The following is a 27,242-nucleotide window of genomic DNA, read 5'->3' as shown; positions in this document are numbered from 1 at the left end:
AAACAATAATTTTATATCATGAATATTTTCTTAGAAGACACTAAAGAGTTGAAGCTTTTGTTTTCATTATGAAACCTGAGATTTTCTTTGATTTTGTTAATGGTAGAAACAAGAATATTTAAGTGTCAAATAACAGGAAGTTTATGGTTTAAGACATGAGAATCTGGCAAAATTGAGGGTTGTGCCTGCTGATAATCTTAAGATAATGCTGGAGTCCATTTCCATTAGCTTCCAGGAGGCTGATGAGTGGTTTGGCAATAATGAGTCAAACCTCTCTTGATACATATGGGTGAGGTTTGTATCACACAGTGGAAACTGACACTGTGCTGCCAGCCCATGGAGTCATACGTGCAAACCATTCATGAGAATGGAGAATCATGATGGAATGAGTAGGATCCTGGCTCACCGATCTGGCCAGTGTCAGCAAGTTTTCAGTAGCAGGATCTATTTGGGCTTTGGAATGACTTTAACCTCTATACTTGGCAGATTTGTTTGAAGAAAAGCCCTTGGATTTCACTCTGTCAGAGTTCTGTCCTGCCTGCTGCTGCCTTCTCGTGGTTAAGAGTATGCTCTTTGGCCTTAAAGCCTGCTCATCTCCTCCCTGAGATGATCCCATGTGTGATACTGGGAGCGTAATGATCTTGAAATGTCTGCTTCATCATGTGTACCTATGAGGCCATCAAAACACCTCATACATAATACAGAAGGGGCTTTCTCACCTGGAGTGGCCTCTGAGGGTTTGTCAGATGTCTCTCTTGAATTTCAGGTGATGGTGAGCTCTCAGGTGCTTGTTGCATCTGGCTTTCTAACACCTTTTTTTGCTTTTCTGTTCTGTTTGTTTTTTTGTTTTTTTTTTTTTTTTTTGACAGTTCTTCTTCTGGGTATAGTTTTTAAACTCTTGCATTAAATTAATTGTATTCCTTCCCACAGACTTTTCTTGGAATTTGCGTGGTACGTGTTGTATGAATGTATGTGACCATCCACGCCTTCTTCCATCCTTTCTCTTCAAGCTCTGACTGTAGTTGTTCAAGCTCAGTAGTACCTTCAGCTTTTAAAGTGAAAATCCTGTTAAAAGGAAAAGAATTTAAGAAAAAACCCTCATCATTCCCATCCCACAGTATATGCTGAGCAGCTGGTGCTTATAAATTCTATGCAAACAGATCATATATCCATTAAAGTGGACCTACAAGTGGCTTGGTGGGTCCCTGTATTTTCTGTCCTATTGCTGTGTGCAATACTCAAGTTGCTTTAAGGAATTAGGGGCTGAAATTTTGCCACAAGCTCCTGTAGACTACTAAGACCCCAACACCCGATGAGATTTTTCTCCCTTGCATATCAAGAAGGTGGTTCTTGCCTAGCAACAAGCTTTGTGGTTTCTACCTGAGGATCAAAAACAGAAGTGCATTTGTTCAGCCGTTTGCGTCACTTCGGTACTGGAGGTTTTGACAGTAAAATCATCCCTGACATTTCTGTTGATGCGCAAGAAAGAGAATAATCCAGTGTGTTTTTCCATAGCAGTGCTGTCATTGCAGCACTGACAATAGTAAAAAGTACATTCATCACTGAATAACGAGATATCCTGGAAACATACGAGAAACAGAGACACACTTCCAACAAAAATGTCTCCGTTTTAACGGCTATTTTCTGACTGAATCCTTTTTGCTATTTATACTTTCTTGAAATATTTTATGGAAACCTGAGTCCCTCTGAAAACCCACCCAAAAAACCAGAAGTGTATTTTACGTATTGTAGTATGTAAATGATTAGTCATCACTTCTAAATTACTTAATAAAGGAGGAGGAAATCTATATTAAGGGAAGGTGAAGAGCTGGAATTGGTTGCTATATGTCTCAGTTCTTCTTGCCTTCTTTTTGTTTCCCAGAAGATAATTATGAAGGATTTCTTTAAAAAATCATCCTAACAGACATTGTTTTTCTGTGTTTGAGGAAGGTAGCTGTACATTGTAAGATCATTTTCCACTTGCTTGTGTTTTCTTGGGAAAATTTATGTACAGGTTTTTTTGTTTTAATTTAAGATTCTGCAGTCTTCTTGTACATTGCCAGTGAAAAATGATGTTGTCATCAGAAATCTTAAGTGTAGCAATATGGGGAACACATTTTATAATGAAATTTGCCTTGGGTAAAGCATGATAAGATGATGTTGAGCATCTGTGCACAAGACCAAGTCTTGGCAGATCTCTTCACTTGCTGCATAGGATACCCTTTGATTGATTGGTTTGTTGTCTCATTTTTGGTTTTCTCTGTTTGTCTGTCTTATGAATAGTTAATTCCCAACAAATGGTCACACTGGAGAGTTCTGAAATAAATTTTGTGTGTGTTCTGATTTTGGTACAGATATCTGTGTCTCTGTTGGTTTTGGAGGGTTTTGATTACAGCAGTCTATTTCCTGGATGGCTGTTTTCTGGGTGAAACCTTCATGCACTGTACTTCCTTGGGATTTTTGGTTTGTGATTGATTTTGGTTGATTCCCTCTCCTAACCCCTCCCCCATCTCTCTTTTGGAAGTGTGGGGGAAACAGTCTTTGGAAGATGGGTGTGAGGAAAGGATTTTGAGTCAGTGGTTTATTCACTCTTTGCTGAGTATTGGCTCCATGGGATACTTTTACGTGTGCTTGAGTACTCGGGCATAGTTTTCCATGGTGTTCTTCCACTCCCATTGTGAGCCTACGTTTCTAATGAGCTAGAATTTCCAAAAATATCCTGCAAGAAATGCCAAAAACCTAGTGGGAATACTTATTTTCTGTTACTCTCTACAAATTATGAAATGGTTTGAGGAAAAGAAATAGTTGTGTTTATAAATTTGCAGGATGGCAGTGATAGTTTGCGGAACTGCATGCTGGTCTCCTCTGTGGGCCAGAGCTCCCAGAGAGAGCAAGACTGGAATACTGTGAAAGGCTAAACTCCACTTCTGGTGCAGCAAATTCAGCTCTTTTCACATGGCAAGTTGCAGTGTGCTGACACGTGCTGTGTGGCAATTGCACAATGTAAAAAGTGCTGCAGAAACTAGGAGTCTGATAAAATAAAAAAAAAAACAGAAAATCATCTCCCGTTATTCTTGATTGGCTTCCTCCTCTCTCCCCAGCAGAATGATATGTGCTTTCTATTTGCTGGTTTTGTGTGTCTGCACTGACTGTTTCAACCATGACTCACATGCAAGTCTTGAGAAGAGCTGCCTGTTGTATCAAGACAGTTCAGCACATGGCCATGGCCTGCAAATCAGTCCGACTCATCCTAAAATGGTCGTTTTTCTATTAAATCACCTATTCAGCTGTAAAACACAATCCTGATGAACAGTAAAAGTTGCATTGCTGAGGCAACTCTTTCTTTAGGTTTATTTCTCAAACCGTAACCTGAAAATCTCATTTTTCCTCCTCACAAAATACTTCAGGAGAATTTTTTTTGGCGGTTGTTGTTGAGGGAATAGGATTTCTTCCTTCTCCTCCTCTTCCTCCTCCCATTCTGGATAATTTCAAATTTTATTCAGCTTATTAAATGAACATCTCAATTCACTACCCTGGTAAAGCAGGTCACTTTCTAGAAGCACCCACCTAGCTATTTTTTTCAATAGTGTTTGACTGCTGAAGTTTTAATTGAAGCAGAAGCCATAGTTGAAAAGCAGGCAAATCTTTTCTCCTCATTCCCTCATTGATTTCTGTTGAAGCAAACAGATGAGCTTATATATAAATATGTATATATGCTTTTTTTTAATGAAAAGTGCTGGAATTCGCTAAAAAAGGTTAGAATTGAAATGAGTAATCTTCAGTGCATAATGCAATTGTTAATTTTAGCTTCTTGCGTAGGAGCTGTTATGACTTGAACAGCCGGCTCTAGCCTTCATTAGAGAAGAAGCAGGCAGTTTTGAGACAGGTGGAGCTGGATCAAGCTGTGAAAGTGACTTGCTGGAAACCGGTCATTAGTGTTAGAAATCTGGTCCTGTCCACTGCACCCCTCCCTTGTGCCGTGGTCACTGCCGGTGTTATTTATTTCTCGTCTTTTCCAGGTTGACTATGGTGCGTCAAGCTCTCCGAAGGACCAGCATGGAGATTGGCTCTCTGAACTGCTAATGGGGACATGGGACTCACGTTGCCGTTGATCATTTGTGTGGACTTAACCAGCAAAGACCAACAGAAGACTCTAGAAAGGCAGTTGGAATTATAGCAGTTTTTCAGGTAAACGGCTTCTTTGGTGCAGCTGATCCCAGTGTAATTGTTTTTGTGAGCACCGTGTAAAGCATGTGGATGAGCTGCAGGTTAATCTGCCCATGAGGAGCTTGTGCATGCATGTGCATTTCTTGATGAGAATCCTTATCAAATTAAGAGTTATTTAACAGACCAGTTAAAGGTCTCGCCACTCATGTTTTGAATTTTCATCAAAGCAGTTCAAGTTTCAGTTGTAACTGCAGAATAGCCAAAGTTATTGGCCTTCTTGGGGAGAGTGGTGGGAGAAAGGAAAATCACAAATTAGCTCACAGTAAGGCAAGTCAAGCTTCAGGTTAGTTTCATATTCCATTCAATTTGTTTATGAACCTTATAGCTTGATTTCTTGTGAAGTTCACAGTTCTTCTCAAACTGGAAGATTATACAGAAAATTGTTTGCTTACAATGTGAAAACAAAAGCAAAAAGGGAGAGAAGTAAGTGCTTATAACTCAGTATGCTTTAGATTTTTTCACTTAAAACATGGCTTAAAAATAATAAAGGTAAGTTATACTGGTTCTGTCGAATGTTTAATTTCAAACTTTAAAAAGAAAATTTTGCTTCATAGCTGCCGTCTCACTGTTGAGAAGTGGCAATATGTTGCAAAAGACCCTTCCTGAAATAACTTCACATTTCAAATACAGTTGTTTTTCTTAAAGATTCTTCCTAAGAGAAATGGATGGGGAAAGAAAAGTTAAATTATTCATGAGTCTTCTTTGACAATTGATCAGTGGGGGAGTGTTCAGGAGAGAGCTGGGGGCAGAGAAAGAGAGAGAAAATAATAGGCTTTAACTCTGAAAAGCCTTTAAAGCTTCTGTACAACAACCCCATTGTAAGCTGAGAGTAAATGCAGTTCAGTTGAGATTTCTTCATTAGAAGTACCTGCCAAGGGCTTTCTGTACAATTTTCCTAGTACTGAAGAGTGACATAAGTTTTGGGAAGAGGCTTAAAGTTTTAATAATGGAGCTGTTGGTTTGATCCCTGAAAGTGTTGACCCTGAGAGCTTCATTGCCAAATTTAGAGTTCATACTTATCTTGAATTCTTACCTCTTAAAAAAAAAAAGAGAAGTATATATTTATAGTGGTAGTGAGCTCCATGACTTCTGCTATGCAGAAAACCCCAGGCTGAATACTAAAAAGTGTTGTTGCTCATGCTTGGTTTTTATTTCTGTTTGCTTGGCTATTATTTTTATTAAAAGAAAATTAAAAAAAAAAATATAAGAGGGGAGCATCGAGATGCCAGAGACCTAGAATGGATCCTTTGTCCTGGTACCATTGAGCATTGTGGTAGAGAATCCTTCGCTGTCCCTGCCTGAACCTTGGCAGTCCTGGGGCTGGGCTGGGGAGTCACAGAACATTACCTTAAGTTTCCTCTCCACAAAGACTGTTCATATCTGCTTGCTTAACCTGACACAATTCTGTTAACCAGTGTTGTTGATTCAGTGCATCTCTTCAGCTGGGACATACATAGTTTTCCACTTCTGAGCTGCACATTTTGGTTTGTTTATCAAAGGAACTGAAATTAGGAATTAAAAGAAAAAAATAAATTTCACCCCCAATTTTTTGTGTGTGTGTGTTTGTGTTGTGGTATCTTGACCTTTCAGGTCACCAAATCTTGTTATTTTAATTTCTGTCTGGAAGAATGTCTGAGCAAGGTAAATTGAACCAAGAGACAGCAGAAGAAGCTGCAAAAGAGCAGGAGACTGCCATCTCTGAAGCCAACCCGGACAACTGTGTTCTTAATAAATCTGAAAGCTCAGAAATAGAGGAGGAGAAGCTCAGTGATTCCAAGACAGAGCTGCAGGTAAGACAGGAATAGTGAATGGGCGTGTTAAATATCAATGTGTTACCATTGCTTTTCCATTTCTGTGAATTCTTTCATTGCCTACACTACCCCTATTTTTCTTATGATTTTGAGACTGTTTCTATTTCTTCCTTTTTAAATTTTTCATTTATTTATTTATTTTGGGTTCTTTTATTTCACTATAAAATAAATGCTGTTATTTGTTATACCTTTCAAGCTCTTTAGGCTGCTGTCCATGTTATTACTTTTTCTGAGAAGTTAATTTCTAGACATCTGTTTTAAAGCTTGATGAGACATTTGACTGTTTTCCCTCTTTGGGGATTTAGAAAACTACCTTGATCTCATGAATTTACAGGTAATACTAATGAATAATTACTTAATGTGTGGTTTGGTTTGTAGGTGTTACTGCCAACAAAAAGTTGTTATGCAAAGCCTAAGAAGGTAATTTGATAAGAAGACTTTATCGGATGAGGGGTTTTTAATCCTTTTTGCTCAATCGAATAAAAAAATAAAGGGGGAGACCACAATTTAAGAGGAATTTGGAGAGGGGGAGCATTTACTTAAGTATACCTTTTCTTACATTTTTATTATATGCAAAATTACAGAACACTGTGTAGTGTTTTTTCTTGTTTATACCTGTTTGTAAAATGAATGAAAATGAACAGAGATGATTCTTGGTTTTCCCTGCTTTCCAAACTGGGTTTGGGGAAGTTGCTTTTGCAGTCAGCAACTGTTTTAAAACATCAGATAGAAGTGATTTAGTCTGTTTATTGGTAATGCTTTCATCATGCCCACTCTCCACTGAAGTGATAACTCCTTCTCTTTTTTTGCTATACCCAGAAACGAGGAGCAAATCAGAAAAAGAGATCCAAGGTAAGGGTCCATCTCTGTTTGGTTGCATGCCACAGAAGAATGAATTTCAGTTAAAAGTCTTTCTACGATCAAAATTGCTTTCTTTTGTCACTTGTCTGGTTGAGTTTTTTGTTAGTGTTGCAGGCTTTTTCTTGCCCCCTACCCTGTATCCTTTTACACAAAGGCAAAGAACTGCCTCCAGATATAACGTGTCAGACTTGCCTTTATCCATCATAATTTTATGCTGCTGGGCTTGCTGTGTCCTTGTGTTAGACAGCATGTGTGCTTCTATGCACCACTGGAAAAGGAAAATGTTCACTCCTTTTGCTTTAGTAATTAATGTATCTGTTGGAATTTTATTTTAATAGATTAATCTTGACATAAAGAAACAGAGATTGACTAGCTCCCTAATGAGGGAATGGGTGGGGGCAGGTGTGAAAAGGAGCTTCTAGAAACAAATAAAACCCTAAAAAACTTCTTTTAATTTTTCAAGTACAGATCTGTAATACACGCATATTTTACTGTCCATTTTTCTTGGATATATCCTACTAGAAGAAGGGGAGGGACTCCCAGAACAAACAAAAAAAACCAAAACCCAAACCAAACGACAGAAGGAACCCTTGAGTTTATGTTAAATTACTTTCCGTATTGGAATATGTTCTTTGCTGTTACAATTTTTGGTGGTAGTGAGTGAACTGTAGCTGAAATGATAAAAGCAAAAAGAAACCCACCACCTTCCCTGTGTGGCAAATGTCCTGCTGCTTAGAATCCTTTTTCATCCAGGTTTTATCCAGGCATATGCATTTTTTTAGACTGGGTGGGTAATAGTTATCTGGGATATTTGGGAACAGCTGATGTGGGCAGCTGGTGTGACTTGGGGTCAGTAGTAGTGTTTTCTGTTTTGTTCTCTCTTTCTCTCTTATTCAGTCAGGAGCTAAGGGAAAACTCGTGCGGAGTCTTGCTGTGTGTGAAGAGTCAACCCCTCGCCCGGGAGCAGAAAATCTTCATGACAACCAGGTACACTTGCAATCATTGCTGTTAGCTGCATGGTTGACCTCCATCTCCAGTTGCATGATTGTGTTACTTAATCGGGCATTTAACAATGTCTTTCTTGGGGGAAAAAATTACATCCGACAATGAACCTGTTTTTATGGTTCTTACTGGTTTAGCGTGAACTTTAATTTGAAATACTAGTTTTATACTATATCACAGGGTGTTGTTTGCTTTTTTTTCCAGACCCCCTGAAAATTTCAGCAAATGGAAAAGAATTCAAAAGAATTCAGATTTTAAAATTTAAATAAATAGTAACAGTCAAAAAGAATATTAATATGTTCTTTTCTCTAAGGCTATCTCTTTCAAGGCTGCACCAAATACAGTTACGAATATGCTCTGATTTGTGGTTCCTCTAAGACTTCAGTTCATATTATTGTCCCCCTTCACATAAAATTCAAAGATCCTTGGTTCTCTAAAATGCCTTGGTAGAGCCAAGGATGCCTCCTACTGAGTGGCATTCGTTTTTTAAACTCTTGGTGTAAATTAAACTATATCAAAAAGCGTGTATTTGAGTTTATCTGTACTGGTGATGTTGTATTCCCAGCAGCTGGTAGAGTTCTGTCCTCTGCACTCCTCACCTCAGACAATAACACTGGTGGCAATCTTTGCATACCAACTCCAAAAAGTACTCCAAAAAGCAAAAGTTAAGCCTCAATTATTCCTCTTTGCTTGCCTAGTAAGAGCAAGGCTTAAAAAAACCCAGCTAACTAAAACCCAAAATATGATGAACACTGCCTATAATTTATGAGATGTTTATGTGCAACTGAAATCAGCCATCAAGAGAGCTTGAGTAAGTGGCTTCTTGTGAGCTTAGCACAAAAATAAAAATGACATTTAAGTGTACTTTCTCACTGTTTCCTCTATTGACTTGAAATGAAACAAATCTGTCTCTCCTCTTAGCTCATGAGTAAGGAGAGGTTTTTCTATTTTTTTAATTTTATTGAAAGACCAAAAACCAAGTTGTTTAGCAGCAGGACATTTGCATGTTCTTCTGCTCTACAATGATGCTTATGCAGTAGATGGGCAGGTTATTTTATCAGTTGTTCTGTTGTAGGTAGACGCTTTTTGCTTGACTTGCATTACTCAAAATGCGTGGCTTTTGTTCCAATTTTGTTTGTATTTTCTATTGTTTAATGGAGAACGAGAAGGAGAACAGTATAAAGAGATTGTATTAAGCATTGCTGGTAGTTTACAATGTACTGCACAGGACCTGTACTAAACTACAGAGAGACTGGCAGGTGTTGAGGCAAAATCCCTATCCTTACACCAGGCAGAGGAGGGGTTCCTGTTTCACACAGCCTTTGGTCTTACCTGACTCACCAGCCTCAGCAAAGATTTCTTTGACCATCCTAAAATATTTATGAGAGATGAAATGTCTCCCTTGACCCCATCATGTTTTCTAAGGAAGCAGTTGGCTTGGTGTCATTAATTTGATAGGAATTACCCTTTTGCTCTTGCTGACCTTTTACTAATGAATGTGGCTCAACTTTGCCATGGAAAGCTGGACCTGCAGGCTCCTCCGTGGGCTGGCTGAAGGATACAGGAAGTTTTGTGCCAACCAAATTGTTTTGCTTTTACTTTAAGAGGAGAAGTAGCTTATTTTTGGTTTGGATTTTTTTTTTAATTAATTTTTATTTTATCTTAATGGTTATAAACCACAGGGAATTAATTATCAGAGAATGTACGGTACCTTGCCAGAACTACTGAGTATGGATTGTACTGCAGACTTGATGTTTGTACTTATATTTGAATACTTGCCTTCATTTTCCTGTATAAGGAAAAAACTTGTTTACCTGTATTACTTGATCTTGAGTGCTTATCCAATGGTTCACTATGTCCTTACTTAAAAGAAATGTTGCCTTTAATGTTATACTATAGACCAAGAAGTGTATTATTATTGCAATTTGAAAATCTATTTTGTTGTTCACTATACTTGTATCAATGTATTTATTAACATTGTATTTTATTATTGAGAAAAATCAATAAAAATCTAAGAAAATACACAGTAGCTTGCTTTCACGACTCTACAGCCCTTTTGTGTGTTTTTTCTAGTGCAGATACATCAGTATTACGTTACATGTAAAAGAGTATTTATTGTATGTTCATATATGTGCTTTTCTGTAAAGTCTGTCATTTTCATCAGTGCATTTTTAAGAACCACTGTGAAGTTTAAGATTAATATCATGGGAACGACGTGGCCAGTTACATTTTTCTCCTGTTGAAAAGCTAGCACCACAGTCACTCTGCTCTGGGCAGGGCAGGGAATCAAGTTATCCTTTGGGGTTATTTGGAAATAGCTGATCCAAAGTTTGTTTGAAGGAGAACACAGACTGCCATTTGAAGTGAAAGAAAGCAGACACAGCATTAGTTCTCTGAGCACAACTGAGCAATTCAGAAAACACTTCTCAATATATCCTTATCTCAAATGACCAGGAATTCCCACTCTTTGCCTCTGTAGGCTCAGATTTTGTGTAAGACTGTCAGCCATAACTAACAGAAGTAGGGATGAAGGGTGGTAGGTGAGGTTAAATTTCGGGTCCAGGTCTTTGTTGCTCTTTTACAATGCTTTTCATCTCAAGTCTTTTGTGCCACATTGAAATTTCACAAAAAGTCAATAATGATTAAGCTGAGAAGTTACCAATTTGTCTTACTGTGGCATGTTTATGCTCATGCCTTGTTTTGTTAGGATCTTGTCTTACATGTCTTGTGATGGCTGATTTGTAGTTCTTTAATGAATTCAGAAATCTAAAATTTGTAATAATTACTGGAAACATCTTTTGAATTCATAATGGTTCCTTAGAAGCACACCCCTTACTTTAAAGTTTTCTATTGATCTTTTGGTATGCTAGTATTCTTAGAAAAATAGTGAAGGAAAGGAATTCACTAGCATTCAAGCAAATGTGAAAATCTCAACTATCGGTGAATTAGGTTTTCATTGACATGATGTCAAAAAAATTATCAAGCATGCATGATTCTCTTCTATTAAAGAAAACTGCTTTACCAGGGAATTTTATGACAGCTTTCTTCAAATTTGCTTTTTTACGCTACTTAAGCATATAGTTTTCTGGGGTGTTTTTTCTTCTTTAAAAGAATAAAACAAAGAAGTATGCTTCCTTCAATTTTGTCCAACCAGAATAGGATTTCTTGAAATACATAAATTATGCCATGGTAACTTAAAAAGAAAACAATTTGGGTTTTGTTAAAACAAAACCAGTATAAAGTAATGTGAGCAGGGAAAGCAAGTTCTTTAAAGAAATTAGAAAATGCAAACCAGCTTGAATTCTCAAACAGCTTAAAAAATAACTTTTTAAAGCTGAAGCATGTTTCAAAGGGACTCATAGTCTCTGAAATGCTGAACTTGTGATGCTTTAGAGAAGTCCACTTACTAAAATGTCCTTGAAAAATCACAGGTCACATTCCCCCCTTTTGCAAAAGACACATCTGCATATGTATTTAAATATGAATTACCAGATAAGTTAGCAAGCCCTCTTGTATACAATAGAGTATGGAATTTGGTAGTACTCTTTTACTATTAGAGCCAAAAAATTCCATCTACCTGATACTGCACTTATGTGTGCAAAACAATTCATATCAACCTGCAGACTTTCTAGTGAAAAGAAAAGTTTTAATATCTATCCATTGATCATCACAGAACATATGTAGTATTAAATTATATAATTAAGAATGGCTATATGAAATGTATTTCATTATTCTGAAAAGTCGTTAGGAGAGCTACTGAAGTGTAGAGTAATATAGTCCGCCCTTATAGAGGTAGCCTAAGTTTTATAATATTCAAAATATTAGAGAAGTAATGCCTATGTACCACTCGAATTTGGCCTCTAAGATATCATCATTCACCTGACTAAAAAGTGCCATGTTTCAAATAGGAAAGAAATGTATCTGGCTTCAACTTTTCTAGCTACACGTAGTTTAATGCTGATATCTGCAGGTTGGAAGCCATGGGAAGCATACTGAATCTTGCCCATAATTTATCTATCTTTTTTACCCAACAGGAATCAATCCAACTGCAGCTTTCAAGTTTTCCGAACTTGCAAGAAGAAGATAAATCTAGTAAAGATGACTCCGAGAAAGAAAAAGAGAAGGATAAAAATAAAGATAAAAACAGTGAAAAAAGCAAGATCAGAATGTTATCAAAAGGTGAACTTAAAAATATTTGAGTTATTCTAGTTACCATTGCAGAAAAGATTGTACATTTTTGCAAGGATGTATTTCTTTATTTGTGTATATGTACAAAGTAAAAGTGTTTTCACACACTGAGAAAATTCAGAACCTAAATCGTGTATGTGTAAGAATGTTTTTCATACTAATATCAGGTTAGATTTTATTTATTTTCTAATGTAAAATCGATCTTTTGAATGCTTAACTGTGTTGATATGAACACATAAGTACATAAATATATCTGTGATTGCATAATAAGTGTATATAGTACATAAGACATTAATACTCTTTTATCTAGAATAATGATAATATATTGGCATGTAACTTGTGTAGTGTAGGCAGTAGAGGGTAATCCTCTTCATTATTGTTTCTCTTTCATAGAGGATTTCTTTTAAATGGTGTAAGGAAATTCATCCATGACATTTAACCTGCATTGCCATCTTCTATTATCACCTACCAAGACTTCTTCAGGAAAGATGCTTCAGCTAAATTTGGCATTGCTTTTTAAAATCCTTTTATTAATCCATGGTATAAAGTTGCATTGTAATCTCCCAAAAATAATCATTGCCTACCTGGGTGTGGATCTGCAGCTGGTGTTAATTGTCATTTGGCTTCAATGGAGTTCTCACAGTTCACACCAACTTGAGGATGTGTGTGTACATTTGAGTCAGGAGATAATGCTGAAGAATTAATTCTGGCTACTGTCACGCATCCCTATTACCTGCCTACTCCCAGGTGTCATTGGATTTCAGGCTTTTAATGCAAATAGAGTTCCCACTGGCATGACTCCTCATTTGCTGAGTGTACAGCATTTATTAAGTGACGCAAAGAGACATTGATGAATAAAACTTTTCTTTCCTCATTTTAAAATGCTTTTTTAGTTGTTTAAAGGAAGAACTTGGCAGGGTCTTGAATGGCATTGAAGGTTTTCTGTGTTATTAAATGACCAGCAATTTCTCTCAATATTTAGTTTCGATGCTGTGTTCTCTTTGGAGTTGTACAGAGAAACAATGAAAATCCACCTGATGTTTCAGAATGTATATCTTTCTTGGCTGAACTACAAATGACTTTTCTTTCAGAGCACATTCTTTCAGATTGTTGCTGGAAAATGGATTTTGATTTATAGCATAGTTAATCGGAACTGTTGAAATGAAATAAATGAGTGGAGGCTGTTTGTTTTTGTTTTGCAGATTGCAGTCAAGAGTATACAGACTCAACAGGCATAGATTTGCATGAGTTTCTCATTAACACATTAAAGAATAACCCCAGGTAGGTATTTAATGCATTAGAGCTGACATTCCTGAAATTGTAGCTGGCAGTCTTTGACTTCTCATAGCTGTACACTGTGTTTTATTTGTTCTGGACATGGTTATGAGGGAAAATGGAAAGGAGGGAGGCTGTTAACTGAGAAAAATGGTATAAAAAGTCATCAACTTCTACTCCCCCATCCAGTCACCTATTGCTTAATTGCACTTTCAGTAACATCTGGTCTTTGTCCTTGCCTTCTTCTATACAGCTCTACGTGGTGATTGCAATAATACATTATAACTATTGCGGTTGGAGATTTGTATATGAATGTAAAGTAGCTTTCTTCTAGCAATGCTGCACACAATTAAAATCCTGTGCTCGGTGCCAAATTCTGATTTCAGTATTCCCATAGTTTTCATTTGGAGCTACAAGCCCATCTCATTGTTAAATTTGCCTCTAAACATCCAAGGAAAGATTTGTAACATTGTTATACATTGTGATTTTCAATGTTCATTTCAGCTGGATGTGTTAAATAGGTGCCATGTAATTCTGCAATTATTCCCAGGATATCTGGGAATAACTGGGTACCTAACAGCTTGCATAACCCTTTGTACAGATGATGGAAGGCCCTTCAATTGCTTTATCTGTGCAAAATGAGAAAAGTCCAAAAGAACTAAGGAATGATGGAACTCTCTCCAGCATAGAAATGTGTGGAAGTGTGCTGGGGAAACTTTTGAACATTTTTGACAAGGGAGGGGAGGGAAAAGGAACATCTGAGACCTTCCAGTGAAAACCACAGCATTTTGCCTGAGAAATACTGTGGCATTGCCTCCTGGGAACCATAGCTAAAAGGTGGTGTTCTTCATTGTGCTCTCTAACTAGATTGGATATGTCCAGCTTTTTTGCAGCAAATCAATGCCTTCTGGAATTCTAGTATGTCTCAGGAAAAATGTTTAAAATTTCTGTTGTTAGCAGCTCTTCTTGTGAAAGATCTGGCTTAGGTGGAAATCTCATTTTCCATTAAAAAAGGTTGACAAAAGACCAAAGCTATCCATAGCAGTGAGAGTCTTTCTGTCCACGCATTGATTGCAGCCTGTTGTGGCTGAAAGTGCTCTCAAACCATAGCTGAGCTCATAGATGAGTGAAATCTGTATGTCAGTGAAGGTGCAGAAAAGCAGGCTTTAGTCGTTTGCAGATGATCCAGGGTAAAAAAAAAAGCATGTTTGATTTTTAATCAAGATGACTGACAACACTTGCAAAATAGCCTTGCTAACACTGTTATATGAATATTTTCCTCTGAAATGTCTACCCATAGTTTGATGGTGCAAATCCTTGCATTTCTTTTTGACAGGGACAGAATGATCCTCTTGAAAATGGAACAGGAAATTATTGATTTTATTAGTGACAACAAGTAAGTTGAGTTCCACACTTGGTTTATTAAGTCACGTGCGTGTGCTGCAGCGTGGGTTGTGCGAGGGACACGCTCATATGGACCACAGTGCTCCTGAGGGCTGTTACTGGCACGCTGCAGGAGCAGGCTTCTGTTTCCTGCCACGTGGTGGAACTGCTTAAAATAAAGTAGATGTGAATGAAAACCTTTTCCTTTTCATTGTGTTGTAATTGCACTGGCTCTGCTCATTTAGATCCAAAAATGTAATTAAAGCGTTGAGTGTGGAGGATAATCAAATATGTTATCTCATGGCTTTTCCTTTGTGCTGTGTTATTCTAATGCATTGGAAAATAAAACTGAGCTTAGGTGGAGGGATTCTTGCTCCTATGTGGTCTTTATAATAAAATATTCCTGCAGTTTTAAGATTAGAGAGTCAGATTAGCAGCAGAAGAAAAAAATTATGCTGACAGGAAATAACCATTTTGTCAGTAATAGAGGGTAAAAGGAGTCTTTACCAAACTAGATCTTTCCAGAATTGCCCTGCATCTGACCTTTGGAAGAAAGGCAGAAAGCTGTTGCCAGTGTCTCAGCAAATCTGTAGGATTGGTTGTGCAGGGAGCGTGAGTGTGTGTGGGGGATTGGGGGATGAGTTCCTCCCAGCACTCAGAACACTGACTAGGTACCGTGAAGCGTGAGCTTTGTTTGTCCCAGGGTTGCACATGGAAATGTACTTATTAGAAATTCTAAAATTAATTCCTTTTTTTTCCTTTCAGCCTTTCTGTAGCAAACATTTATATGTAAATGCGTAACAGAGAAGTTTTCAGTGAGATTTCTGTCCACTGAATAGTCAAATGTATTGCTGTTTTCATTTATTTATGGCATAAGAGGGAAATTTAATTATCAATGCTATTCATTTCTTTTGTTTATAGTAATCACTATAAAAAGTTCCCTCAGATGTCGTCCTATCAGAGGATGCTAGTGCACAGAGTGGCAGCTTATTTTGGAATGGATCACAATGTGGATCAGACTGGAAAATCTGTAATTATCAACAAGACCAGCAATACAAGAATGTAAGTAACAGAACTGTTGTGTTTTTTCTTGTTCCCTTTCTCAAGACAGGAGCTGGTTTGTACCATGACTATGTGGTGTAATTTATATATATATTAAATTTTGTTTGGTTTTGTGGCAGCAGTGAGTGCTGTTTATTGTTTTCTGTGTTGGGAAGGGAGGACAGGGTTCTTATTGTGAGGTTATCTAAGGCTATAAAGGTACATGAGGAGAAATCAACCTAACTGGTTTCTTGCAAGAAAGCAAGGTATCTTGGAATGTCACTTTTCCTGATTTCTTAGTGCCACCGCTTTGCTACAGAAGTGACCTCTTTGCTTTGGAAGTCACCTGATACCATACAGCTACATCCCAAATAGCCCAAATGTATTTGGAGGATTGCCTCTCTCCTTGTTCTGGAAGCTCTGAAGCTCTGCCTGCTTCAAGAGTCATTTTCTGCCCAGCCTGATTATTTAGGATTTGGTTTGCCTCCACTGCCTGGTGGAGGGAAATGGTGATTCATTCCCTTTGCTTCTTCTCCCATCTTGGTTCCACTTTACTTTCCCTTCAAATCTCCCTGCTTGACTACAGTGTTTCTGTGAAATACAAATTCCTTCTGATGGTTCAAATGCATTGCAAAATTCCTGGCAGGTTAAACCTGCTCTGGCATAAGTTCTGTGCTTCTCCATGAACTGGTTAAAGCTCTGTAAGGCAAAACTTTATCAAGCTAACCAAAACTCACTATGAGCTGCAGTGATGTATCCATGCCTAATCACCATCACTTTTCCTGCCAAGTGCCACATGTGTTAAACTTAGCCTTCCTGTCCCTCTATACCTATGAGCTACGTAATGAAGAGGAAGTAATTACAGCTGGGTAATGAAGTTTTGGTATCTGGTATTGGAACAGGAAAGCCCCATTTGAAAATTGTGTACTTCCTGTATTTAATTAGTGGGTGAAATCTAAACATTTGTTTTATTTATATATCCAGTAGCTAGGTGATTTATTTATATCCAGTTGCAAAGAGCATTTTCTAATGTTGTTAGCTTCTCCTGTAGAAGGGTGGAAGGACTTGGGAATGGTGCTGTGCAGGGCTGGGAGTTGGACTCAGTGATCCTCATGAGTCCTTTCCAACTCAGCTTATTCTGATTCTGTCACTACCTGATTCTTCAAGATCAATACACATTGGTATTTGCTATTTCGCTCAGCCCTAAAAGTCTTCTATGTGAAATTTAAGATTATGGACAATTTATTTTAGATCCTTTTTCTGGGCTGTCCCTGAGATACTTGGATATCTGTGAAACAGCACTTGGGCATTAATGTTTTTAAAGGTTTGAGTAAAGCATGCACTAACAGTTTGATTTTCAGAAGTCAAGAGAATTACAGTAGCTCAAAAAAACACTTAGGCTGCAAAGGCTTAGCCTCAGGGTCTGATAATACCTGCCCCCCTACAAGGGCTGTCTTTGGTTTTAAATAAGAGAAAGCTTGGTATGCAGCAATCTGGTGTTCAGTTTTGAGCTGAAAATGAGTACCCTCTTAAACAGCAAACAATCAATCATATTTGAATGCCCTTTAGGCATTCCTCTCTCTTTTACAGTCCTCCCTTTTCCCTTCACGTTTATGTCACTGGTGTGGTGCACCAACTGCTACAGATCTTCCCTTGCAGCATTGCCTTCTCCTGGTTGACTTGATAATGGAATAACACTAACACATTAATATCTGTACATGCCTTGCTCTGTTGTGTGGCTTTCATCTCACAGATGGGTAGCACTGGAAGCACTGTTGGAAATGCTTCTGGAGAGGACACTGAAGCCTTCTTCAACAGTCAGAGCTTTATCTGAGTGCTCTGGTGAAGCTGTGGCTTCATGCATGGTTGGGAGTGAGCAAGCAAGGCCATTTGCTAGGTATGAACTGCCCTTCTTGCAAGCTCAGCAGGCAGGATCTTGTAGGGGTGTAACAGAGCCTTTTCAGCTGTGCTCTTGCAGACTGGAGGTGAGGCCATTGAAGATTGGTGCTGACACCATTCCTGTCTAGATATTCCAGAAATAAACACAGGGTTTTGCCCCTCAGTTGACTGTAAGTACAGCTGTTTTTCAGGCACCACACACGCCACAAGCTGCTGCTTTCTTCCCTCTTCAGTAATTTGGTGGTAGGTAACTGGATTATATGAAGCCTGTATTGCCTTGTGGTTCTTCCAGTGTTATTTACATTATTTTGATATTACCATAAAATAAAGCTTTTGTGAAGTGGCTGTTTCTTTTCATAACTGGAGGAGATGGCATGTTTTTTTAAAAACGTCCCTGGCTCTGACAGAAAATAGTTTGTTATTATCTGGCATGAATAAGGGCTGATGAGATTTTATTATCCTCAGCAAATATTGTGTAAGTTCCACATCTGAAAGCGTCTAATGTGATTTCATATGTTCTGCATTTCACTGCTCTCAGAGGAGACAGTTTTGTGCAGTTTCAAATCAACACCAAATACTGGGAATGTGTTGACTCTATTAATTACTACTTGGACAGTATCCAGAATACCGGAGAATCTGAAGAGCGTCTGAACCGCTGTTCAACGTGGTTATGTTGTGCTGTAAGCCTAAGTCTTGATGGCTTCATGTGAATTTATGGAGCGGCCCCACAGACAGATGGGCTGAAGATTTGCATTTGGGCAATAAATTATCTCTTTATGGCATGTTGTTACCAAACTACTTTAGCTACTGCTGTGGAGAGAGAAGAATATTCTTGCATACTCGGGAATTCATAAATTCTGCACTGGCTGTGACTTCTGTGTATGTGTGCTTGTTTGAGAGGAGCATATGACTCTGCGGTGTCGCCCTGTGGGCTTGAATAAGCACCTTGTGTTTATTTCTGTGGCTGAGTGAGGGTTCATGTCACATCTCTGTTCCCACTTGCAGGCGATGAGTTCTTCCCTGGTTGCAGGTGATGAGTTCTTCCCTGGCCCCAGGCAGTGAGGTGCATTATTCCTGCTCAGCAGAGACCTCCCATGCCCACTGCCTGCAGGTGCTTGGAGGTGGAAGTGTCAAAAGAGTTAATGGTTTTGAGATGAAAGGGCTGTTCGGAAAACTCTGGTATCAGTGTTCCTTATGGGCGCCTTGGAAAGGATGAGTGTGTGTCAGTCAGGGGATGAGCATATGAATGAAGCAGATCAGGGCATTTCCTGGCTTTCATCAATTGGCTGTCTTAGGGCAATGTGGATCCACTTTTATGAACCTATGCCTGTAAAGTACCTACTTTATGGAGGTTTGGAATATGAGAAAGTGTTTATTGAAGAAGTCATAGCTGTAAGGAGGACTGCGACTTCTCCTGTTCATTCATGCTGCTTTACATAGAGGGGAAAAAAGGTGGTAAAAATTCTTTAGGATCTGAATCTCTGGGAGTGCAATCTTGCAGCTTTCATGACCTCTCAGTGAAGTCTCTCTTAAAAATGCAGTCAGACAATAATGGCAATTTTTCAGGCTGAAGAGTATTTATAATGAAGAGCTTACTCTAAGAATCTAAGATGCCTTTTTTTTCTTTAATTTTATTGGAATGTGAATGAAGCCTGCTGTTTTCAGTGCTTTTTTTTTAAGAAATGAAATTTTAAAAGACAGTGAGGACTTCAACCACCTAAGAGTTTATTGACCTTAATAAAGTTAAGTCTCTGTATTCTAGCTTTCATTAGAGAATAGTGGATTTTCAAAACTAATTTTCCTTTCATATGAAGTGCTTACAAAGTCCTGCCTAACTAAATCATCCAGTTTTTGAAATCTTATTCTCAGCAGTATATATGAGAAAAAATGATTAGAAAATCAAGGAGGATTTTGTTGTTATACTGTTTCTATAGTCAAAGAACTCAAATACTACTTAAAATGGGAAGTCTGCCTTGCTCTTGTGTCACCATTCTAATGTATATTTGTCTGTCATCTGTGTCTGCCTGTCATCTATCTAAAGATACACAGAAATGTATGGGGAACTTAAGAAAGTGAAATTTGATATAAAGAGAAGTTTGGAATTGAGGCAATATGTTAGGGCATCCCTTTTTGGGGGCAAAAAATGTGTACATGCCACCTTCTGTTCTGCATATTCCTCATCATTTCTATCAAACAACTGGAAGTACTTCAAGTTTTTTTGCAGACCCATTCATATTGTGAACTGTATTAGTTCAATCAGATTCATTGATTTGGTTATCTGTAGCTAGGGGGAGAAATGTAGGGGAAACATGTTTGGTGTGCTTGGTAAATTGAAAGGGTTTTCATGTGGTTGAGATCATCAGCCATGTGACAAGCATGTCTGTACCACAGCCCACACATGCATTCATGTACTTGTTTTATATAAATGTGAGTGGCAGGGCTGATCAGAATCGAGAAGGTAGGATGCTTATGATATATAATGCTGTGTTTAGACATTTTCATATATTCTGAGGGTGTAACATAGCTATTATGAACTTCATACCGATTCTCACATCCTCAGTTCTGACTATTTTCTTTTTCAGAAGTATTGTGAGTTATGATCCTTGTGATGCATGGGTTTTTTCCTACTCTGTTAATATTGTGCTGGCTCAGTTGGGCTGTGTTTTGTTGCCTTTGAGAGATGCTTCAAAAATTTGAAGAAATATTAAGCTGTTACATGCATTACAGGGGGTCCTTATAATCTAGAAATTAACTGTATCAGCAAAAGGAGACATAATGTTCAAGTTGTACTTTCAATAACCTGCAAGGCTTTTGTAGTTTGGCATACATTCTGTCTTATTCTGCCTCCTCTCTGTAAGAGTGGTTTGAATCAAAAGCAAAGAAGAAAAGTTCTTGTTTGGTTTCTATTGTGTATTCACTGAATGATCTTGCTGTAGATAGCATCCATATTAGTAGAGGTGCACTGTAACAATTTTACCATCTTCAGAGTCTGAACTTTTGTACAGGATCCTACAGGCATGTCAGTAAAATGGCATTCACTGAACATGGCAATTTCAATGCAGAATTGATTCTAGAAATTCTTTTACCCAAGGCTGAAGTGCCAGGAAGACTTCCTTGAGATACCAAGTGTTACAGCCTTTGGAGCATTCAGAAAAGTATGCCTTTCCACTTGACTGAGTAAGGTATTCAATGTAAATGACTTTAATTTCTTTCTGAGCTATTGTTTGGATGGGACATTTTAGCAATATGGGAGTAGTGACAAATGTATACCTGAAAGCAAATACCTTTTTTTGTGAAATCTCAGTCAAAGCAATTTGATGTTTGCCAGAGCATTAGAAGAACAGTTTTGTTACCCTCCCTATTGTAAACCAGAATAGTTATCTTGCAAATGGTTTGCTTAAATTCCATTTGCATTTAAGCACCTTATGCTATTCTTAATTATCATATATGTACCGAGAGGAATGATCTCATGAGAGCAGAATTGCTTTTGTGAGCCACATGATGCATGAAAATGTACATGAACGCCCTTATTTCTGGTTTCATTATTTTCATTGGAGTCTGGCATTGCATTTTTTTCTTAAAGGGGCTATGGAGTCAGTGGACCTTGTTTTCCTGTTGTACTTACCTCTTTTCCATCTCTGCTGCAGACCAGTTACTCCTTGACTATTAAGAAATAAACAGAAACTGGAGATATCCAGATGTCCCCTCTGGTTTACAATTGCTGTTGCTCAGTCAGTATTACAACGTTCTCTGCTACAAATGTGTAGAGAAATAAAAGGGTGCACAGTAGATGTATGCAACTGAAATAAAGAAACTGTAGCTGAGAAATAACACTGTAATTGGCTGACACCTTTTGGTTTAAGATGAACTAATATGTAATGTGACTAATAATTCAGTAAGAACATGAATAAAAGAATAATATAATAAAAACTTTGAGGTTATGTAGCTACATTGTAACACGTGTAGCATTTAAGTGACAGATTATATTGGTTTTCATGGATTTGAGGGTTTTTTCATATGAAAACAATCAGTTTACTTCAGGGATTCAGTTATTAACATGATTAGAAAAAATGTTTATTTTTGTTAGTGATAGTTGAAGTAGGACAGCCTTTTATTTTCAGCAAGCATTCTGTAATTTTAGTCATATTTCTCTTTTGAATGAAAGATACAGATAAAAAACATAGATACATAGTACACTTAAACTTGAGTTGAATTTGACCCTTAAATACTGCCTTCATTCTTTCTTCAGTGTAAACTGTATACTGGACCCATAAGAAATTACTTATTCTGTAAATGAGATGTTAGGGTTAATGAACCAGTTCTAATAGCTCCCATATTAAATTTTCATCTAATGTAATTTATTAAAACTAAATTGTTTATAATGAAGGTGGACATGTGCTTTTTACAGCTGTTCTATACTGTGATGAAATACTGGTTAAGTGTTAATCAGAAGATATCTATGGTATATCTTCTTCTATTTTTTTTTCTTTTTAATCTTTTTAATCCACACTACTTAATAGTATAAGTTTTATTAAACCTAGAAGGTTACTGTCACCTGCTCTGTGTGGGTAGATGGAAGGTTGCCCAGGAAGGGAGTGCTATGGAATAGCAAGTAGGTAATTTGGTTGAAGGAAGCTCTTTCTTGCATGAGTAATTAATCCTTATGCTCGTTCAAGCTGTAGTAAGAAAGTGCTCATTAATCAAGATGCTGTTTGGTCACTTATACTTTCATATCACTGGGGAGAGATCTGGAAATCTGAGATGACCCCTGTGCGTTCCTCAGAGGTAACAGTGCATCCATAGTAGGTGAAGTAATGGTTTTATGTCTGAGCATTTCAGAAATAAGGTGTTGAAATTTGAGCAAGTAAATTTTAGAGGTGGTTTAGAGTGATTATATAATTGTCTTTTGCAATATTCTGTTGCCTGCCACATTTTTAACACAGGAAATAGGACTCATAGAAATGTAAAAAGTATTACGAGTTTAGAGAAGTCTTTGTCCATTGTTTCAGCTTGCTGTTTCCAGGATAGCCTTGTGAGGCTGTCTCTGACAGTTTATTAGAGACAGGCCCTCTTCTTCAGGCCAGTGATTGTTCAGAGTATGCCTTCTGATCCATGAGTCTTCCTGCTAGAGTTGGCAGAAATGTTCGTGGCATGAAGCGGAAGTCAGAACAAGAATTTGTTATGGTATTAATGTGTATTTGTGAGGCATTTCAAGAGGACTGATAGTTTCTTTGTTAGCCTACAGCTTTTTGGTGAACCATCTTCAAATCTTCAGCAGTCTTCAAATCTTGATTTTGCTTCCTTTTTCTCTCTCTCTTACATGTTAATTTTTGAACTTCTGAAATAGAAAAGTGTAATTTTAAATAGATCACAGCAGTTATGCAACACTGTAATTTTCAGCCACTTACAGAATATGCCACATCCTTAAAATCAGATATTAATGAATTCCATAATAAACTGTGCTACCACTTTTGAGCCTCTATTAGCTGGAAATAAATTGGCACTGTGCAAGATGTTCAGTCTCAATAGACACCCTGAATATCAAGAATTAAATCCAACAGGGGAGAAAGCAGCAGAAGCAGGTCCCTCAGTAAAGAAATAATCTTAGTTTGAACACAGGAGGAGAGCAGAGCAGTTTGAAGCTCCTAAAATGGTCTCTGCCTGAGAGAGGACATCGTTCTTATGCCCTGTCTATCACAAGAGCTGGTATTTGCATGTGCCCTTGGCCTGCAGGCTTCTCCCCTGTGTTCAAAGCCTGTGTTCTGGCCCAAGGATACTGGGCAAAATGTCGAAGTTTGTACTCAAGCAGATGCTCAGGGAGCCAAGTACTGTTTTTGCATCCATATCTTAAAACAGGATGATTTTCTGGAAATAAGTTTTAGGAAGGCTTGTGAGGGTCATGAATTGTGCAGTCATACCTCAACATTAGATTGGGGTTTTTAAGTACTGTATCTTTGAAATCTCTCAGGATCTGGTCTCCTGCTTGGTCCACACGGAGCATATTTTGGCATGAAAAAGATTTCTGTAGCATCTTGATGAATGGGCAAAGGTGACATAATGAAACCTCATAGTCACTGAAGGAAAAATGCTTCCATGAAGCGTTCCTGCCTCTTTTTTTCAGTCCTTCCAGACTTATTAGCAACCCCAATTAGAGGGGAAGAATGCCTGTGAAAATAACTTGTGATTTTCTACATCCCTGTTTAATAATTGCTGAAAATGTTTAGAGGCCAGCTGCTGTTCTGAAAAAAAATTATAAAGAATATATGGTCTTACTCTGGGAAAAGTAGAGCATTTGGATTTTGTAGATTTCCCCCCCTCCGTTCTACAGAGAAGGCAGCACCTTGAAGAACCATCTTGTACAGGATTGATTTTTCTTTTATAGCTTTTAATGTGCTTTTACCATCATAACAGAAGTTCTTAGTGACTCATATGATAAAAGCAGCAATCTGTTAATGAGGCATTTACCTTCAAATGCTTGCAATGCCATCTTGAGTGGTTTTAAGTATTAAGTTGTGATAATATAACTGCACTGTACTTTAACAATTATCTATATTTAAATTCCCATTCTAGCTTTTTGAAACCATGTTTTAGCATCCATCAGACCCTAAATACATGAAGCATTTGAAGGGTGCAATTTCAGGCCCGCATTCTTGAAAAATGTTGTTCTGATAGAATTTAATCCACTAATTTAAACTGATGGGGTGGAATTCTGCCTTTTTCACTACATTGGGTGATGAACCTTTTGACAGTGATGATATTTGCTTCCATAGTCTGTGAATTCTTTAACTCTCAGAGTATGTTCCTGTGCCTCCATGATCAAAACAGGCATTTGTACTGCAGATAGAATAAAGTTTTGCCCCTCAGGGTGCAAAGCAAAGAGACAGTAATGCTTGCATAGTTTTACTATGGTAGTAATGCAGAACCCTAGGAGAGCCTTCAGCCTAATACCAAAAAAATACACAGCAGGTAGATATAGTAGATATTCACAAACTAGCACAGCAGGGAAGGTCACCATACTGTGTCACAGCATGCCTCAAAATAGAGGCCAACGTGATGTTGGACTGAGCAATCCATTTAATTAAAGACAAGTGTAAATAACAAGAAAACACTGTTGAACACTGAACTGTCAGAGCACCTGCATAAGAGTGCCCCAAATCTTCACAACTTCTTTGAATCCTGTCTGCAGCAGTGACTCTCTCCAGCTCTTGCTACTCTGTGGCTTTCCTCATGGCATCCTTCTGTAAGATCCTTTTTGTCAGTTATTCATTTTGTTTGCCAGATGGTGATTCTGAGAGTACCCCAGGTGGTGTTTTTCCCATTCCTAGCCCCATTACCCTACCTATTTTTTGGTTTTTGTTGCCATTCATTCAGGAGAGGAATATTAACCTGCTGCCCCATGTAATATGCATTAAATGAACATTGCATTGCAAATGCAAAGTTCAGTTTTTTTGGGCTCCTGCCCATCTCAGTGATCTCCCCTTTTGAACTTGCATTCCTGTGTGGAGTTCTTTCAGACAGCTGCCTGGCTATTACCTGTGAGGCTTTTGCAGATGACATACACTAAGTGCTTGCTAGATTTTTTAACTGCATAAGGCACTGTAATGGCAAAGCCATCTTTTCCACACATGGTGAGGCTGCTGCTTCTTTTGAAAGGCATCTTGCAACAGCCTGTGTGCTGTGGGGCTGTCAGAAACATATGCTTCATAATAAAGATTTATGTGCTGTATAGAAGTCAGCCCTGACAATGCCAGACTGTTTGTGAGCTGTGCTGATGCAGTGACTAAGCCTTCAGAATTGTAACATTCAAAGCTCTTGCTTTTCTCTTTCCATTTGTCCTTTTGGTGTGGAGTCTGTGCTTCCTGACTTTTAGACAGTTATTTCAGAGCTAATTAACTTATTTTAAATGAGTGCAGGCTTTTTTTTTTCCCCCTTGGTATTTAATTTCTTATCTCCCATGCAAATAGAGGTCTATGAAACTGCATTAGTTTGCTTGGCAGACTCAAGGAAATGCCCTGCTACTTCCTTAGTCTGTGTATCATAATAGCTATTACCATTCTGCAATATGTTTTTAAAATCTGTAATTTGATTAAATAGTGAATACCTGGTTAAGATAGTTAGTGCTTGGGGTTTTGTCATTACCACTTACAAGGGCTGACTCAGAATCAAAGGCATTAAATGAGGATGTAATGGGGAATTCTCCTTAAGGAGTCCATGTGAAAAATATGCTTGAGGGATGAACTCTGTTTTCTGTCATCCAGAGATAAATTGAGAGGAACTCTTCTACTGAAGTGAATGGAAGTAGCTCACATTAAAATCACCATAATGATAGAAGAGAAAAAAATCATCTAATGCCATCAAAATCTTCTTTTTTTTTTTCCTTCCTGACACACATAAATACTTTGTTGCTTACTCCAGCTTTACCATTTCCAAAATACAAACTTAATTGTAAGGAATGAGTCCAGAAAAGGGCCTCTGGGGCCTTGCTTAAGTAAGGACTGCCCATAGCTTTTAAGGAACTATAACATTAGAAAGGAAAATGGCCAACTTATAAAAGAAAGAACAGACACAAAAACCATCTAAAAGGTACTGATGGAGGTTTGCTCTGCTATGGACTTTTTTACTGTATAACTGTTTAAGTGTTTCACAAAATGACGGCATGGTCAAGGATGGAAGGATTCTGGAAGTCCTCTTGTTCAATTCCTGGTCAAGCAGCACTGCCTGGACCCAGTTGCCCAAGACCATGTCCAGGACCATCCTTAGGATGGAGACTCCACCACCTGTCTGGGCAGCCTGTGACAGTGTTTGATCACCCTCACAATGAAATCATTCCAAGCACAGAAATAGGAAACTTATCTTGAAGTGACCATTATAGCATTCCGCCAAAACGAAAGTGAGGCTGAAAGATTTGGCATGATCATTGGCTGCCTGGGAAGGAGCACAGCCACAAGAAAGGGGGACACAGTATTGCCATGAGATTTTACCTGCCTACTCCCCCCAGGCCTGGACCTGATATTGCACACAAGTATGTACAAGTGCTCCTGAGCCGGGGAAGAACACTGGATAGTAGGGTTAATGATGCCTATTACATCCTGTGTCTGGCCCTTGGTTAAACTGATCACTTGACAAAAAGTGATCTCTTTTTACTGCAGGGGAAAAAAAAAAACAAGATTAGGAAACAGTCTAAAATGATGGGAGCAGACTTTGCAGAAGTTTACAGATGCTCAGAGAGTTTTGGGAAGATTTTAATAGTGAAATATTTGGGTGCTGCAGGACGCCTACTGAAGCTGGCTACCTGGAGATATGCTGGTGGTACCTACCAGAATGTCATGGTGCTACCTTTCTGGGCAGGATGGAGAGGAGAGGCTGTCTTGGCTGCTCAAAAGGCCTGTGCTTTCTGCCAGATCTGGGAGTGACAAGGGGACTGTGCAGTTCCCTGAGGATCCACTAAGTTACTCTCACGTCCAATCTCTGTCAAACATTTGTAGTGCCTGATCAAAAGCTTTACAGGGAAGGAAGAAATAGTTCTGCATTTTGTTCAGAACCACATTGCCAGAA

The 27,242-nt window shown here is 38.2% G+C and overlaps 1 protein-coding gene across 20 annotated transcripts in view; it reads left to right on the top strand.

Moving 5' to 3' along the window:
• ARPP21 (cAMP regulated phosphoprotein 21) overlaps positions 1-27,242 on the top strand; it is a 142,696-nt gene that overhangs the window by 33,625 nt on the left and 81,829 nt on the right. For 12 of the 20 annotated variants that reach the window (XM_071429685.1, XM_071429699.1, XM_071429692.1 and 9 more), the window contains exons 2-10: positions 4,020-4,188; positions 5,818-6,017; positions 6,417-6,458; positions 6,858-6,890; positions 7,797-7,886; positions 11,936-12,080; positions 13,292-13,370; positions 14,701-14,760; positions 15,669-15,809. In XM_071429685.1, coding sequence (XP_071285786.1) covers positions 5,856-6,017; positions 6,417-6,458; positions 6,858-6,890; positions 7,797-7,886; positions 11,936-12,080; positions 13,292-13,370; positions 14,701-14,760; positions 15,669-15,809 — 752 coding nt within the window. In that variant the 5' untranslated portion in view covers positions 4,020-4,188; positions 5,818-5,855. Of the gene's footprint in view, positions 1-3,775; positions 3,938-4,019; positions 4,189-5,817; positions 6,018-6,416; positions 6,459-6,857; positions 6,891-7,796; positions 7,887-11,935; positions 12,081-13,291; positions 13,371-14,700; positions 14,761-15,668; positions 15,810-27,242 lie in introns of those variants that run through there. The other 8 variants (XM_071429697.1, XM_071429696.1, XM_071429698.1 and 5 more) reach the window with 4 other exon arrangements.

This window comes from Agelaius tricolor, unplaced genomic scaffold, assembly GCF_023055355.1.
Source record: "Agelaius tricolor isolate 1412-34295 unplaced genomic scaffold, bAgeTri1.0.p SCAF_6, whole genome shotgun sequence".
Lineage (NCBI taxonomy): Eukaryota > Metazoa > Chordata > Aves > Passeriformes > Icteridae > Agelaius > Agelaius tricolor.
The sequence above is the reverse complement of the archived record's forward strand: the minus strand, read 5'-3'. Positions and strand labels throughout refer to the sequence as shown.